The sequence below is a fragment of the Clytia hemisphaerica genome, unplaced genomic scaffold, assembly GCF_902728285.1.
Source record: "Clytia hemisphaerica strain Z4C2 unplaced genomic scaffold, Clytia hemisphaerica genome assembly, whole genome shotgun sequence".
Lineage (NCBI taxonomy): Eukaryota > Metazoa > Cnidaria > Hydrozoa > Leptothecata > Clytiidae > Clytia > Clytia hemisphaerica.
Genome location: NW_027103472.1, coordinates 96,184 through 114,217, shown reverse-complemented (window position 1 = coordinate 114,217; position 18,034 = coordinate 96,184). Strand labels below are relative to the sequence as shown.

General features: G+C 34.6%; 2 protein-coding genes across 3 annotated transcripts in view; one reads left to right on the top strand and one right to left on the bottom strand.

Annotated features, from left to right (window-relative positions):
- Positions 1–2,122: 2,122 nt before the first annotated feature.
- Positions 2,123–5,111, top strand: LOC136798317 (uncharacterized). The gene is made up of 4 exons (XM_067054908.1): positions 2,123–2,306; positions 2,745–3,066; positions 3,744–3,890; positions 4,275–5,111. The coding sequence occupies exons 2-4, from the start codon at positions 2,745–2,747 to the stop codon at positions 4,532–4,534; spliced, it is 729 nt and encodes a 242-aa protein (XP_066911009.1). The 5' UTR covers positions 2,123–2,306; the 3' UTR covers positions 4,535–5,111.
- LOC136798315 (uncharacterized) overlaps positions 5,096–18,034 on the bottom strand; it is a 46,655-nt gene continuing 33,716 nt past the window's right edge. The window contains exons 3-6 of one of the 2 annotated variants that reach the window (XM_067054904.1): positions 11,680–11,769; positions 10,633–10,703; positions 6,959–7,247; positions 5,096–6,480 (exon numbers count right to left, since the gene is read on the bottom strand). In XM_067054904.1, the coding sequence (XP_066911005.1) occupies positions 5,732–6,480; positions 6,959–7,214 (1,005 nt within the window). In that variant the 5' untranslated portion in view covers positions 7,215–7,247; positions 10,633–10,703; positions 11,680–11,769 and the 3' untranslated portion in view covers positions 5,096–5,731. The remainder of the gene's footprint in view (positions 6,481–6,958; positions 7,248–10,632; positions 10,704–11,679; positions 11,770–18,034) is intronic. The other variant, XM_067054905.1, reaches the window with a different exon arrangement.

Sequence of the window (18,034 nt, the reverse complement as noted above, 5' to 3'; positions counted from 1 at the left end):
CGTGACTGTAAATTAAACTTTCGTATGTAAATCAAAGTCAAACATTTACGCTTCTAATTATGAGAACAGTATATCTTAAAGATCTCCACCGGGGGAGGGATACTTGGGCAAAAAGGGGTACGGGGATGTGCCGCTGGTCAGGGTACCTTTTTCACCTCCAGGTAGGGTCATAAAAACACCAAAATAGAAAAGTTAGTCCTTCGTAGGGTACCTGTTTGGGAGAATTTTGAGAAAATTAAGGAATTTCGGTCCCATTGAGGATCACTTTTTCAAAAAAATGAGTCCCACGTAGGGTCCATTTTTTCGAACATTAGCGGTACACCCCGTCGGTCGGCAAGTGTATAACCCCCCGGAATTTTCCCCGAGTGGCAGGTGTAAAGAGACAGCTGATGATGTAGATGTACACGGAAATTCTTACGACTTGCAATCGTTGGCCCAACTAAATGATTTGGGCGAAGAAGTTGTTAACACCTTTAACCCGTTGCAAAGGACTAATAACTTTTCAAAAAGAGATGTACGGTGATATGGATGTACGAATTTTTTACACTTGGCATTGGAGTGGATGATTTGGAGAAAGCAAAGGGGATTTTACTTGATTTTTACACTTTTACCAACAAATATTTTGTAACTTTTTTTACCTGGGATTAGTCAATTCATAATCGATTTTTTGTAAATTATCACTCGAAGTATCACAACGTCTCACATTTTAACTGTCAGTGTAGCCTCGTCCTCTGTGCAACCACGTTCCCTGTGTATTATCGGCTTTTTTATGATTACTGATAGCGTCAGACCCTCACGTTGTCTTCTTTTCAGAAACGCAAAAAAGGCTGGGAGACAGAGGTTGCTATGAGGGTTATTTCTTATATAAGAAAATATTGAATATATAATATATTTTCAGTTTTATGATGAAAATTTCTAAAAAAACCGCCATATACTGTATACTCTGTACTAATTATTTTGATAAAACAATATCTCTATGATAAAACTCATCCAAAATTTCGTTATATTAAATTTACCCAATGGTAAATAATTTTGTTGAGCCAGGGGTTTCCATGGCTTGTCAAGAATGTTTGGTTTTACCCTAAAAAAAGTGTGTTGATTTTCCCCTGGTAACACGTGTAAACCTCAACTGGAGGAACATTCTTGATAGTTCTTAGTTATCTATTTGGAATCTTTGAGGCTCAGAACTTTTATCATCAATATCGTAGTCAATAATTGCCAACTTTTTGTATTTATGACGTCATCAATCATGACGTCATAATCAGGTTTTCCTAAGATATCTCTAATTATACTGAGAAAGAATTTAAGTTACACCGAATACGGTATTCTACATCCAAATACGCTTCCAAAAATGTATAGTTTGTTATGGTTTAGGGACTGGAACTGGGGCGGAAAAATTAATGCAATTCTGGGACTTGCATTAAGTTACCCGAGCAGGACAGCATAGAGTTTCCGGTCTGCCACAAATATTTAAGTGGGGTAAAGGTTGTCCTGACATTTCATTGTTTACCCTAAATTGTCTATCTGGAAGTCAAACAACTCCCAACTTTCTAAAATTCTACGTGGGTGTTCCACCCTGATTGAATGTTTGACCCACATTGATGTAGTTTCAAGATTAGAAATGTCCTAGTGAATACATATTGATTTCCAAGGTTGTTGGTTGAAAGGGTTGATAGATGACGAGACCGCTTTAATAATTCTCCATTGAAAATAAAATACTTGTGATCAATAATTAAAATGTGTGAAAAAAAGAAGAATATAATTTTAAACGAAGATGAAGAAATTCGCACACCAATACGATAATTGAAGAAAACTGAATTCAATTTTCTTTATAAGAAGAAATTTTATAAGAAGATAACATAAGGGTGTATTTAGGAAATTTTAAAAGTTGACGAACTCTAAAACATGCCATGTATCAGGAAATTACAACAAAATAGCCAAACAAATCTGAGAATAAAGAAAATCGTAAAAACAATTTTAGGCTTGAAACCCGATAACTGAAAATCTGCAAGTTTCAATGGGGGTTAAAATATTCTTATAACAAATCGTGTATAATGAAAAAAAGAGAAAACGTTTTTGAATCAGTTTTCTTGAATATATTCAGAGACTAAATATTCAGAGACTATGTAGAGTAGGGTTAGAATCGAATAATCTGTTTGATAACGTAAACATAGTTGTTTGAGTATTTCGGGTGATGGATGAAGTTTTTGGAAAATAAGTTTGAAGATGACTTGGGAATAATGTTTATGAATACAACATTTTGTCAACAAAGTGATTACGTTTGAGACGACCAAATTTATTTCAAGGTAAGAAATCATATTCGATAAGCAAAACAACGATCTAAAATATGAAATATGACCGGTGTTTCAGTGCCCCAGTGAAACTTTTTCCACGACAGGGATGAAAATTTCTATCTAAATGCTATTCTTTCAAGCTTAAAAAAACCAGTGGAGTGGGGATGGTTTATGGTGTGCAATTTTTTCAATTGAATGAAAAAATAGGGACGAAATCAAAGTTAATTTGCTAATGGGTATTTTTACCACTGGGATGAAATTTTGATCAAATTTTTAAGTTGGGCGGAGAACCAAACGGGTCTGTGTCACAGGGGTGCAGTGTGTGTGGTTCCCTGAGGTGATTTTTCGGTACCCAAAATATACATTTCCCATCCACTAGACTTACTTCCCTTATAGCCTTATGTTCTTATATAATTTGTTGTTATAAAAGGCTTCTTCCATTTTGTTTAGATGTTTGAAACCATCCGTCGCTATACGTTCATCTTTTACATTCTATTTCTCGGCATCACTCTCACTTTTATGGTGGCCCTCAACTTCACCAAAGATTGGATAGAAGTCAGTATCAATGAAGAAATAACACTTACACCGAACATCACCAAATTGTTCGGGTACAATGATACAACACCCGACAAAATATCGAAACTGGATATGAAGAAAACGTTCAGATTCGGGCTGAAAACATTTTGCGTGGAAACGGTGTATGAACAGTCAAGAGTTACAGAGAACAGTTGTAAACCAATCTCTATTTTTCATAGAGATCTCGAGGAAGCAGGTACCAAAGCTATTTTCAGAATTCACGAAATTAATTAAAATTGTGCTTTTATTGTTTCACAGGAATCTTTTATTTGGCGAATCTTGGATTCAATTTTTCAAAACTCAGGCTAGGGGTTTAACACTCTTTCCTTGTGTCTATATCAGTTAAATGGATGCAGTAAATAAATACTCTTGTCTCCCGAATAGACGTCTCCCCCCGCTAATTGTTAAGAGAAAAAATCTATCCCCCACTCTTATCAAGACCCCCCCCCCCGCTAATTAAATTCGAATAATTCAATATTTTATTACAGTGTAGATAGACTTTAAACTTGTTAAAATTTTCCTTTTTGTAAGTATGGGTTCTTATTTTACGTGTGCATTTGTTAAAGTTTCTTTTTTGTTGTTGAAATTGATATCAGTTAAAAAAAATCTGTCTTCAAATTACCCCTCTCTTATTCAATCCCCTGCCGCTTATTAGAATTTAGAAAATTTTCCTACCCCCTGCTTATTCGCCCCCCCCCCCCCCCGTCTATTTGGGAGACAAGAGTACTGCAATAAGAAAAAAGAGGTCTATTCTGTTTTTTGTTTGAAGATCAAAAGTAAAATATCACGACTTGAAATTTGAAAAGCTTCGCCCACTACTAATATTGTGGAATCAATTCCATTCACTTCTCCAATATATCTTTTATTTTTTAGCCTTAAAAGATGCATTGAAATTTCAAATCCTGGCATTTGTGTTCGCATGCTTCCCTATCTTAACGACATTCGCATTGCATTTCTGCCAAGAAGGTCCTGTGAAGAAAATAGTGTGTTATTTGAGCATTGCATTGTTGGTATTTTCTGGTAAGTATTCTCTTGTGCAATCATATACGAAATATGTGATGATGAGTTTCTTGTGAAAATACAATGAATCGATTTACGAGTTCCGAGATTTTTTCCGTAAGACTTGCCCAAGCCTATAAGTCGTGCAATAAACATTACTATATTCAATTTAATGATAGATGGAGTCGATATTTTACGTAGAGTACACATTGCCGTCTAGTCTTTCGTTTAATTTTACGGGTCTACGTGGAGATTCGAGCTGGAACCCCACCCCCGCGTTGGTTCCGTTTTCTATAAAGACCAACCGTAATAGCGTAAGATACCGATATTTAGTTTTATGGCTATAACGGTATGATATGACAAGATAAGATTCAATCTATTTATGTTTCTTGAATTTAATTTTAGGAATTTCACTGGCCAGCTGCTGCTACATGGTCGTCTCAACCATTACAAAGCATTCTGGGATTGTCCGAAATAACATAATGGCGCATATAGGAAGCGCACAAATCAAACTGGACACGATTAAAAAGGGATCTGGGTTTGATATATCGGTTGCTGCAATGTTTTTCTTGTGTTTGTCATTGATTTTCTTTACGTGGAATTTTAACAAAAAGCCTCCGGTGCAAAAACAAGAAAATCATTATTGGTTATTGGTTACTGAGTAGTAACAAAAATGCTTGTATATGTGACAATACTGAAGAATCGAAAAATGACAACAGTTTGTATATAATGATTACGTTGAACATGAAATTTAAACAGTAATAAAAAAGGAAAGCTATCAAAATCTTGGCGTTGACATCCCCAGGTAAAATTAGTCGGAAAATCGTCCCCGGTGGAAAATATATCCTAAAATATATCCTAAAATTAGCCTATTCTTTAAAGCCTATTATTGGAAATTGAATTTAAGAATGCATTCTAAAACCATCTCCACTTGCTTTTTGAGCTTAAAACAATGGATTTTCTATCCCCATTGGGGAATTTTCGTTGGAAAAGGGAAAAGGGAAAAGGTCAAGCCGGTCACTTAGTGTGTATTCAATTGCATTAGCATTTAGAAATATTTCCCCCTTTCATGATCGTTGATGAAAAAGGGGCAATTATGCCTATGGATTAAATTTTGTGCTAACATGGTACTACATTTATTTATTTACAGTTAGAATAAAATATTGTAAATATTTTGTGTAAAATATTTTGTACTGTGAGCTTTGTTTGAAATAAATTGAAAAAAGCTACTCGAAAATGGAATGTAATGGAATCGTTGGACTCTAAGGTAGATCACTGCTCCGGGGAGGGGGAGTGGGGTACTAGGGTTGGCAGATGAGGAGTATGTGCGGGTGGGACCTCCAAAAACCGACCCTTAGAGAGACTTTTTTTTAATTTTTTTCATTCTAAATCAAAAAAATTTCCTAAAAATCTTGAATTTTCTGACCCTTAGAGAGACTAATTTAAATTTTCCTGATTTTTTCGACTCTTAGAGAGACTTTGAAAGGTGATAAACCCTTACCCTTACCATCCGCAGATAACCAGCACCCATTTTTGTCTTCTCTCAAATTTTTTAAAATGTTTACAAGTACAATCTCCTCTCCCGTTTAATTAACCAAAAATTTCCTCCTTATATTTTCCTGCTTTGAAATTCATGGTAGATAGCTTTTGGCGGATTGACGCCAGTTCAAATTGTAACAGTTGTTTAGTCTATCAGCTAATTACCAGCAGAAAAGGAAAAGTGTTTGCTAACCAGAGGTGTCCGCCTTTTAGTGGTCATTGGATGTCAGGGTCGGAGAACCACCCCCTCAAATCAGTGAATAAAGCATTCTCTTTGAAAAATCATCATGCATAATGAATTATCCACTAACCATGAAATTCCATCAAATAATTGTTAGCTTTTTAAGTTGAATGTCATCAATTCGTTTCTTACTCAGCTTTCGTTTAAAAATCTTCCACTTAAAACCTCGACCTTCGATGCCAAAGCTAAACGATATGGCGGAGATAACAAGTTTCAATGCAATCATTACCCAACTCCATAACAACGCGGTGTGGAACATTAAGGAGGTAATCTGCTGATTCTTTTGAAACCAGCCATAAGTAAAAATTAGATGCGGAGATAAAAGAAAAACAGTCATGAAAGAATGTAAGCAGCTACACTTTGTTAATTTTTCGTGATTTCGTCGTTCATGTAAACCAACCTTTAACTGGTAGGACGTGTAAGTTGTGGTTAAATAAAACCGTTCATAGAATAACGCAGGATATACAAAAACAGCCCATAGAAGACAGCCGATATAGGGGACAGTAATGATGAAATACAAGACTTGGGGTGAGATAGCGAATCCGATGCCAGAGAGGATCAAAGCGATGATAAAAATATAAGCAATGATTTTCCCGTACGTTGAGGCGTTCTTCGTAATGTGTTCCTCGTAAAGAAAAGGGCATGTTACGATCAGGTAACGATCAGCGATCAATAATATGGTTGTCATGCAGATAATGAAGGCGGCAACAATGACAATGAGGTAAGTGAAAAATGAGACTGGACACGAGAATTGATGGTTGACCGCCATTATGGATTGCACATTCCATACGGTGAGGATCATGAAAGCTGTTACCATGTCCGTCACACAACCTGAAAAATAATAATTCATTCTTTAAAAAAACTTGATACGCCTCTCTCAAGTCTGATTCTACAACTGTTCTCCGTATCGTTTATTTTTCTGAGAAACTTAAATTACTCATTTTAATAGAGTAATAAACCTCCCAATTTGAGGGGTCACTTAAGAAATATCATGGTTTTCTGGGAAATTTCTGAGGTATATTCTCGGATCTTTGCCAAAAAGTTTTCAGAGTCCTCCACTAGATTTCAGCTTATTCTTAAAACATTAATTCAATCTTGTACCCAGAGCCACTACTTTTTAATTTTACTGATGAACAATAATGAGCGCTATCCAGAATCATAAAAAAGTGATTAAAGGAACTGGGTTCGACTTTGGACACCAACTGGATATTTTCACAAAAATTCAATCCCTTAGATTTTCAAGCTTTTTTGAAGGCATTCTCTGGACGTAAAAATTATTTCCTCGGCATGGGAATGAACAATATCTCACCTGAAAAGATGACAATGTTAGATGAAGGTGCTTTTCCATCCTTGTGTCTTAACAAACGTTGGCAATTCTTCAGATTCACCACAATTGATAACAAGGAAAATATTGTATTCAAGAAAATTGCCAACCGAAGTGAAATTTGGTATGATGGATGATTCGGATAGAACCAAATCATGTTGGAACAGTCTACTATAAAAGCATCTTCCTGTTGTTTAGTTTGAAAGCCAACTGGTGGTGATGGTACTGATGTGTTTTCCATGGTTTGTTGGGTACACTCTGTTCGGTGTTTCACCTGTGATGAAGGGTTGTGGAAAATATTCTGAGATCATGGGTTGTCATAAAAAAATATTCTGTCATGTGTTCAAAAATGCCGAAATAGGAACCAAATCTCACAAGAATCGAAGAAATAACAAAATCATAAACCTTAATAGAAAATTTTGACAAGGGCTTATTTTGGCGAGGCAGAGTTTTTTTTATTATAGTAAAATTTATCAAAATTCGCTAAGATGATTTCCTTTAAGGTATTTCTTGAGACTTTTGAAAACAATGATCATTTGACTTTTACTTTATAGGATAAAGTTAAAAATTAAAAACTGCAAAATAAGAATGATAATGTCAATAATGTTACTTGCCTTTTAGATTATTACACTCCAGCAATTCTTGCCTAAGGTAGATTTATATTGAATCCTCTAAATCCGATAGGTGATCATATGTGATAGCAAATAATCATTGAAATTATCCAAAAGATTCATCAGACTGCTGTTTATCCTTCGCAACCAAAAAGCCTATCAATGTTATGTGTCTTTAACCTTTTTCGAGAAATTTTGTTTTAAGTCACCACCATAAGACCTTTTCTATTTCTTTGAAAAACTAAGCACTCCCTCCTACTAATACAAAATATTTTCAATAAAATTTCTCCAAAATATTATTTAAAAAACTCTTCTATTTTACAATAGTGTTTTAGATTTTACATAACGACTATTTTATTTATGCATAACAAAATTTTATAGGTTTAACTTTTGAAGTAGAATTTTTGTGTGGGGATCGTTGTTAAATAAAAAGTGAATTTTCCTCTATCAATAAATTATATATCTTAGGGTTAACTGGTTAAATTTATGATTGTAAAGGAAAAATCTCTTATAAAATATTTGTCTATCTTAGATTTTAGTCTACTGTTTTTTGCGAATTCAGTCCACAAATTAGAAATAGAGTTAAATTTTCAATTGCACAAGCAAAAATATTCTCTTATGAAAATTTTTTAAAAATCTACCGAATTATTGTCAAAAGTCAGCCATAAAAGTCAGCCAAATAATCCCATCGACCCTTGCACTAAAAGCTTCACGAAAGGGGTCTGGTTTCAAGCTCACTGGGGTCAAATGTTGTTAAAGGTCTAAAATTAGACCATTGATGGCTCACAGGCGCTCAAAGATACTGGTGCATTTGATGTCGATCAGACCTATGTAACTCGGACCTATTCCCCTTGAAGTGCTGGGGCTGATTGGTAAATGCTCTTTAGGAATTCTAGACATAGGGGGAAAGTTATTCGTTATCTCTAGAAATACACACGACTCTTTCTGATTGGAGCCGTCTTTTTTATCTCTGTGGCACTGACCACTAAAATGATGGCCTGTTTGATTTTAATAACCGTACAGGGTTGGACGAACCATTTCAAGCCAAATTATATGGTAATTCTTAAAAATGTGTGGATACCCTTTTGGAAATTTTCATCTACATCTACAACTCCCCCGAATGGATATCAAATTGAAAGCCCGATGAACGCCTCAACCGAGAATCTATTTGGTCTCTTGAAGAAAGAATCAGAGATACCAGAATATGATTCACCAAACTAAAAGTTTCCAAAAATGACAACAATAAACAAATTGCACAGAAGGCACTTTCAATCATATGATGACTGGTATTTCAGATTTTAATCAAAAATCAATTATTTCATAATACTTAGAAACTTAACAGTTTCGTTTTGGTTAATTGCATTCGTTAAATCTGCCTTCTTATGGTCGTTTTACTGTTTTACCAAGAAATATTTCTAATGTTCTAATGACTTTCAGCTAGAATTGGATAATGCATACTTTCAATGATCACAGGGTAGGATTGTAAATGTCTGTTTTCTTAAAATTATTTGGAATTTCAGGCCCTACGTTGGGTTCATTTTCAAGCCTCAGCGGATAGTACCTCTACCCCTAGGAATGATTCTGGCACTTCTTACTCGAAGATAAGCTTCAAACTATGATAGGTTGTCCTTAGACTTCAAAGACAGCTGTGAGTTGCTTGCTGGAGCTGGACAAACGCTATTTAACCATGTATATCTCCCCTTTATTACATTTTTTTACCTACCCGAAATGACCGTAATAATTTATGTGAAGCTTGATCATTAACTCCTAATTAATTACGTCGAGTTCGAATAATTTTGTTAATATTGATCAGGGGGTCGTGTCATAATTGCATTTTTAAGGCATTAATTTTTTCCTGAATAAAAGTCTCGAAGCAGTCATGTGACTTACGAGTGAGCTCATCAATAAAAGTAATTATCTAATTAGCGTTCGCTTTCTGTCAATTAAAATAAACCTATCTATACCAAATGAAGCTGATATTGATTTGCAGATGAAAGTTACAGATTAAAATCTGAGTGAGTGAATTGAAAATTGGGGCATACTGAAATCATAGACCAAGTTTGTAAACGCGTTTTTAAAAAGAGAATCGCAACATTTTTGGCTATTCTTGGTTTTCGACTCTTGAAGAAATTTTGGATCTTTTCACTTTTTTATGTGAAAAGGTTACGCCCCTGTGTATGGAAATTTAATGGAATGGCCCAATTTAAGAAGTCTCAAAATAATCCCGTAGACCACCAAGACACAAGAAGGAAAGTTTTGTTTTATTTTAAAGGAATGTGTAGACAAAAAGAGCCCTCTTTCATTCTCCACCCACTGCAACCTGAAGACTAATCAAAAATTACGAAATTCATGTCTATTGTTTCTCTTGCGGAGAATCCGATCAATAATTATGTAGTAGAAACGGAATCTGTGGTATTCCAAATTCATGTTTTTTCGAATAACTACATTTCCGTTTGACAAGTTTTCCATTCAAGACATTTTCTTGAGATGTTAAGAACAAGTTTAAGAACACTGAACAGAATGTGTTGAAAGCTGAATGACTGAGTGTATTTAAAATTAATTAAAAAATAAACTTAATTTTTTTAATACCATTTTAATAGCCCTTGTAGCAACATATTTCAGCCTCTAAAGTGCTAAGATGTTAATACAGTATCAGGTATCAACTGCAAATGTTTTGAAGAATTTTCTTCATCCATATCTGACAGACTGACATAAAATTCTTATGAAATGAATGTTTTGATTTGGAATGACTATAACACATCTTAGTTTATATTTATCGACGGATATGGATCGTTAGTGGTATGTTTTTTCTTGGCAAATGCCAGCGTCCTTACACCTCCACATTGTAATTGTCGGTTTTAGCGTTTTTTTCTTCGTTTTGTTGTTGTATTGTTAATTACACTCTCTTTATAAGAACAAAAGGCTAAAAAACTAAAAACAAATTAAGAACAATTTCTTTGGGGTAAAATATTTGACTAGATCTCTACACTGCAGACATTAATATTCAATTTTTTTCTGGAATAGATTCGTGCTGGTACCGATACTTACTTATAGGGAAACTAAAGCGTGATTTCCACCAACTATCGCAATTTGAGATAGGACTGTGTGATAGACCACGCCTATAAGTTAAATAATAAAGTTGCTAGTCATTTTAACTTTTAAAAATAGCGGATGTGGCCTGATGCGCCGGTAACAACAAATCGGTGTCATCAGTTGCCAAAATAATAGTTTCGATTGTTTGACAAGTTTCAGATAACGAAAAGAAGATTTCATCAGCTTCCGAGTAAAAAGATTAAAAAATCTTGATATTTATGAGACGAGAGATTTTTCGAAAGATTTTAGACCAAATATTTCGAAAACGCGACACTTCAAGTTCCGACTTTTGTGATTTTGGGACCGTTTCAGGGAGTTGATTTATTTTCATAAAGATCTTTGAGGAGTGAAAAGGGTAACCCTTTCAGGTGCACTGTACCTACTGATTTTGCCAAGATACCCCCTTCCACGTACTAACCGCGTTCCCTTAGCAATTTCATATTTTCTTGGGCAATTCGGCTATTGCCACATGGGTATTGATTAGATTTACTTTACTCATCCAATACAATACATCTTAACAATTTCATGAAAGGTCCTTTGGACAAGTATTTTTTACTATGGGTTCAGGAAGCATTAAAAGAATCCACTTGTGATGAGTAAGGGGTCGCCACCAGAAAGAAACATAAACATAAACAGACGAAAAATTATAGAATAAACATAGGTTACATAAACAAACAAACAAACACGGTACTTATGTTGTGACTAGGCTGCATCAACCCAAAATGGATATGCATATAACAACGTATTTAGCTAAAAACCAGGGCTCGAAACCCGATTGCAAGGGACACACTATCTGAAAGCGACCGTTTGTGAGGCCCAAATTTTAAGTCCTCTAAAATTTAGATCCTTACACTGTACTTACAGCCGTCTAAATTCTATACTGCCACACATATTCATAAATAGTATTTTGGCAACCAATTAAATTATGGCTGCAAAATATTATAACATATGATTTTTTAAATCTTTAATTAAAGTTTAAATTTAAAGCAAAATTGAACTTACTTTTTATGTCACCTTTGATAGCCAGGATCCACGAATCAAACCAACAATTGAAGTAATACAAGCAATGTTATCATACATCAAACATCAAACCTAAAAAAATGATGGGAAAACCTTTAGGCTTTTAGACCATGAAAGAAAACAAGCCCATAACATGGTCAGCGGTTGTTCTATTTTTGCCACGACGAACGAATCCATGACTGCTGATTTTACATTAAATTTTCCTGTCTTGAAAATCATGATATGGTGAATTTTTCATTGTTTAATTACTAAACTTCTCAAACATGCACCTTCAATCTTGCAAGCATTCTATTTTTGTTGGACACACTGTATAGTGTTTATAATTTGATTTGCGACGAGTATATAATAATTATTGTGAGTTTCCGAGATCAGCGTAGGGCCTGGACCGAGATTAAATCTATCCAGTCACGTTCACAGAAGTTGTTTTCGAATTTGTATTGTGAAAATTACGCCATATCTTTCCTGTTTTTCATTTGTTTCGTGGCTACTTTCTCGTTGTTGGGTTTGCGGTTTAATGATAATTTTGTAACATAAACAATTTATTTCAATATACAGTAGAGAAAGTTTTTACCTCTAGCGCTATTACGAACGATTATTGGGTGCATAAGAATAGATTGGCCACTTTAGCAAAGTGATTAAGGAAAAAGGAGTAACCTTTATTTTGTGACCTATACTGCCTTTGACCAGCCTTCATTTTTTTGTTGGATATTCACAATAAAATGAATCTCAAACTTTAAATTTCAAGAAAGTTGGTTTTAGAGAAACTTTTGCATTGTTGAAAAGATCTTTGCCTCTACATTCTAAAAAGTTGCTGAAAATGAATTGGTAGCAATAGCTAGCTGGTAGAGAACCAATGAAAATCGTGTAAAGGTTTGTCTAGGAAAGTGGTCGTAAAACATTTGTAGAGTTTTCCTTCGCAACAGCAACTGACTTTTTCTGATATTGCAATGGGAAAATTATAGGCATCAAGTAGTCATTATAGAAAAAAAGTCTAAATAAGCATGTATGTGCCCACATCGTCAATCTGGTTTAGATCTGCGTAAACCTTAAACAACAACAGTTTGACCAGAAAATCCCCCATAACGAGCGCTGGGTTATCAGTCCTCCACAGCAAATTATTTTGTGTGGTCAGGCCAAATTAAGTAATTTGAACCTTCTAGTTGTTGAAAATTTTCCCGACCTTTAGAGCTGATCAAAGATATCAAAGACAATGAAGTCTGATTATTTTACTTTCATCCGGGACTATAATAGCCTCTTTTCATCTTTGAAAAAGAGTTAAAAAAGTGGGACGAATAGAAATGAGACTCCAGTATCAATAGCTTTAGATTCGTATTCACATTCTCGTCTGATCTCTTTACTTTAAAACAGAAAATTACTGCCTTTACTTTGCAAAGACTATAGCTTTTTGCCGTCATGATAGGGAGTACCTTCCGACTTACATGGCAATGTTAATTAAAGCAATCAATAAGGTTTTGTACCAAGGCTGGCGACTCATGATGCATGTCCATAGACAGTATTGTCATTTACCAATAGAATAAAACTCAGTTGCTTTTTTGATCGGTTAAATACGATAAGATCTTTTAATTCAATTAAATAACATGCTTTTTAAAACTTACTTGATTCCGGTAAGAAAACTGAGCAAGTTGAGCACGTACACATGCAGATAAAATGTGATTTCAAATGTTTAAAGCCCCCCTACAACGCAAAGGGAGATGAAAGGGGGTCATAACCCTCGATATTTCTCCATGAAAAGCTAATTTGAATGGTATTTTTCTAGAAAATCTTACAAATTGACTCAAAATGGGTCCTAAAATAATACTGTTAACTGGTTCAAAATTAATTAAGTCTCCTCGTCGCTTGACCATAGTGGGAGAAGTCAAATACTGTTAATACTCGACACCCTGAGTTCACAGCTTTCAAGTCCAGGACCCTGTAAATGTAAACTCTAAATGCTTCCAGTTAACTAAAACCCATTCGATTAAGTGTGCACTTTAGTAGATCTTTCAAGTTGACTCAAAATGGCTTCTAAAAAAGCACTTTTAGTCGGTTAAAAATCAAATAACGTCAAATATTTCTAACTTGAACCCCTGAGTTTAAGCCTCAAAGCCTCAGTAATTGCAAACCTTAAATGATTCCAGTGTGCACTATTTTGCTACTATGTGGATACCATGTCATCATTGCACACCTAACATCCTTTGCACCTACACATAGCGGATGGGAGACGTGAGTACCCAGCTGTTCGTTTTCATTAAAGATTGATCTTTGACGTCATTGAAAAACATTTATCGATTGGTCAACTTCCTAATTACGCTGCACACATCCCTGAAATTGATTTTGATATATCAAAATAAATCGGAGGGGATGCGTGCAGCAGTCTATTTCCTAATCACCAGAACTTTAATTGAAAATAGCCAACAATTTTATCTAACAACAACTCTGTATTAAAATATTTTCTCAACAAAAATTCTTTTAAAACCTGGGACAAATTTTGTTCGTTATGATTTCGAAAGCGTTCTCTATGCCCGACCGTAGTGCGATTAGAGAGCACTGGCCTCTCTGCATAATGTTCAAATATTAAGAGAAGGATTAAGGGTAAGTGACCATCCAGGGAGGAAGAATGGCGCCCTCTCCTTATTCGGATAGATAGCTATCGAAAGAGGAACCTTCGGGTCGAATCCGACTGCGGCCACCGACTTAGTTTACTTGTGAGCTTAGAGAAAATCTCATAGAGTTTATTGCAGATAAGTAGAGCAATCCAGGGAGAAAGAATGGTTCCCTCGCTTATCTTCGGTAGTGACCTATCGAAGGAAGAGCATTCAGTTCGCCTCCAAAGGGGTCACAGCAAACTTAACTAACTTTTGATCTTCGAGAAAAAGCTCATAGCATCTTACTTATTGCATCATAATGTGACCACAGGTATCAGATAAAGTCTCGGAGAGAGTAAACAAAAATAAAGCTTTGTTCGGCTCTCTCGTCTGTGGTGGTAAAATAGATGAGTCATAACCTGGCTCCAAAAATGATCCTCAATTGAAAGTTATATATTGAGTTTGTAATAGAGAGCTTATCATAGGATGTCATTTTTGTCATAATGTTGAAATCTTGATTATGGTTTCACAAAATTAAACCAGGAGAAAAAACTAAAGGAAACTTTTTCGGTGATTTTTTCTTCTTTTTGTCAATATTAAGCTAAATAGTTTGATTGGTCTTTATCACAAACAAATAAAGCAAATTTCCTTTTCACATCAATTATGAGCCCCGAAGCGGAAGAAATTAAAGAGATAAGGCAAATAAGATAAATTAGGGAGATAAAAAAAACAAATAGGGAAGAAAAAAAGCTGGTTGTTGATCTATATTGAGCATTACTTAAGACCTTAAATGGTTTTCGAAAGACTATCCAAGTTCAAATATATCTCAGCGAGGTTTTTGAAACCGTACAAAAAAGACAAATCTGAAAAAGTCTAAATTTAGGCCCCACGCTTCTGTGGGTTGATCAGATCTATTACAAAATCACACTCCCTAATATATATTGATATATTTAACAGTAGATCTATTACTGCAAAACAACAAGTATGGGGAAGCAAGCATGATTAAGGTATCATGTAAATGCGTCTATTTTTACACAGTCAAAATATACACTTTTTTATAAGAACAATTTTAAAGAAAAACAAGGCTGAAAATTGCCAAAAGAACAATTTAAAATCAAAACTGAACCTGGAGAGACTGAATTATTTTAAGTAAATTAATTTTGGTAGGTTGATTTGGTAAAACTGAAATATCAAACCTAAAATACATCAGTTTGGTCTAGAAATAAGAACACGATCAGACCAATTTTAGGCTCAGAATACCAAAAAATAAGAACTGCCGAGTTTCATAAAATATTTACTGGTTTTTATAACAAAAAAGTGTATGAGAAAACTTCATTTCAGGTTAATGTACAAAACTTCATAAAAACAAACTGAACCTCCATGAGGCATGGGTAATATCTTTTTCAGCTAATATTTTTCCAAAATTTCTGGGTGTAATCAAAATATAAGCCTTTTCTCAGCAAATTTAGCAAAAATTAAAATTACACTAAATCATCGCCCATCCCTCACTATGCAAATTATGGCTCGGACCCTGTAACCTTTATGATTACGTAGCACGCAGCAGACTCCCTTGTCATTGATACAGGGGCGGGTACATGATGAGTTTTTCTTTCATTGCATTTTCTTAAATTCATCAAAGCAAACATACAGCTTATCTGTCAAACACTTTCTCAAGAACTTGTAATCAGATTAAGTGACGTCATTTTGTGCTTGTAAAACAACATTAACTTAATCAGATGATAACCCGATGTAAGTCTTACAGTGATAAGAACTTAATAAATTGAGTTATTATGCAATCAAGTAAAACCTTATATTATTTTTCATGCCTTGATCTTTGTAAATAAGGCCATTTTTATGAAAAATACTATTCATTTCTCCGAATAGACTTTCACTATCGCTCCGCGATAATGTTTCCCGTTGAAAAATATGCTATGATCGAATGTTTACCCAAGTGTGTTCATTTATTGGTCGAGAGAGTTGTGCAATACAATAAAAAGTTAAAACTGTTATCATCTCAAGTAACAATCTCGGTATCAAACGGAAATCTCCGAACCCTGAAGTTGAAAAATTGAATGTGTACGTGCAAGTTAAACGAGTAGAAATTATTTGTAAGAAAATGCAAAGATAACGAATCTCTTTCCTAACATCTTTGACATCCGCGGAGTACAGACGTGTCAAAATTTTTGGCGCTTAAAACACAACACACCTAGTTTCTCGAGCCAAATTTTGTTTTAAATATGTCTATCACAACAAGAAAGCAAAAGAATGACATTGCTGATATTATTGCTGAGATTCCTGATGATTATCCCACCCAACTGCAGACTCAAGATCCACCACCAAAGGAAGGAGATACATCAGTTGTTGATGGGGAAGTATATTATTCTACCTCCAAGTCTTTTTTTGATTTGGATCCCACACGAGAGATAACTTTGGAAATGATTTATTATGAGATGAGAATTATCAAACATGACATTGCTCAAAAGATCAAAGATACTAAGGATGAGATCATCATTAAACTTCAAAACGAAAACCTAGCTATGAAAGCAGAAATTGACACTTTGAGGCAAGATTTAGATTCAAAGTCCTTGATTATTGATGATCTCAAATCTGAATTGAAAGATATCTCAAGTGACTTATGTAAAAATGACGACATGATACAACTTGAAAGGGAATCTGCTGAGCTTCAACAATATACAAGACGAAATAACATTGAAATAGCTGGTATCCCTGATTACGTTAAACAACAGGATCTAGAGGCAAAAGTTATTGAAGTCGCTAAAGCTGTTGACATTACAATCTCTTCACAGGATATTGAAGCCTGTCATCGACTCACTCAAAACAAAAATCAAAACGGACCAAAACGTACTATTGTCAGATTCGTAAACAGAAAATTTGCAGAAAAATTCATCAAAAAAGGAAAGGAATTCAAAAAGAGAGAAGTTTTGTCAAAAGTGAATCTTTCTAACACGTTGTATATTAATAATAACCTTTGCAGTTATTATCGATATCTTTGGGGAAAGGTGAAATCACTCTATAATAAGAATGCAATTGAGTCGTTTTGGGTCTTTAATGGGACAATTAACGTGCGTTTTGCTGACAATAACAATGAAGTAATGAAAGTAACACATCTGAATGACTTGATTGAATCTTTTCCTGATTATAAAGACATTTTCTATTCTTAAAAATAGATAATTCCCTGATTTTTGTTACGCATTTCTTTCTATTGTGATAGAGTATTCTCTTATTGATATTATATGACACTAGTTTTGGCTCGGGAAACATATCCCTTTGAACTTTGAGACACAAGATTAACAATTCTTCAAGCATGCAAAGTGCGAAGTGCACTGTTTGCCTAAAAAAAATCTCTAGAACCACTCAAATTTTTCATTTTTGTCCAAAATGTGAGGGACGATCCCATGCAAAGTGCCTCGGCGTTGAACCAAAATTTGTAAAAAACATCTGGCTCTGTAAACTCTGCAGGCAAGACGCTTTACCTAATTTTGAAACTGAGGATAAACTACCTATTGGTAAAGACATAAGTCATCTAAAATCCTATTTTAAACATCTCAACTCAAAATCTAATCATTTTTCTAACTTTGATTCTCAAGTCGACGATCAAGAAGACGATATAACTTATGATGATCATGTATCTCACTTTAATTGCAAATATTATAGTACTCAAGAATTTTCTTCTCTGCCTCTTAAGAAAAAATCTTTTTCTGCTTTCCATCTAAATATCTGTTCTTTGGAAA

Excerpts from the sequence above, each read along its gene's own strand:
- LOC136798317 (XM_067054908.1), top strand. The coding sequence starts at position 2,745 with ATGTTTGAAACCATCCGTCGCTATACGTTCATCTTTTACATTCTATTT. Across the intron at positions 3,067-3,743 it reads TAGAGATCTCGAGGAAGCAG|CCTTAAAAGATGCATTGAAA; the intron begins GTACCAAAGCTA and ends TTTATTTTTTAG. Across the intron at positions 3,891-4,274 it reads TGCATTGTTGGTATTTTCTG|GAATTTCACTGGCCAGCTGC; the intron begins GTAAGTATTCTC and ends ATTTAATTTTAG.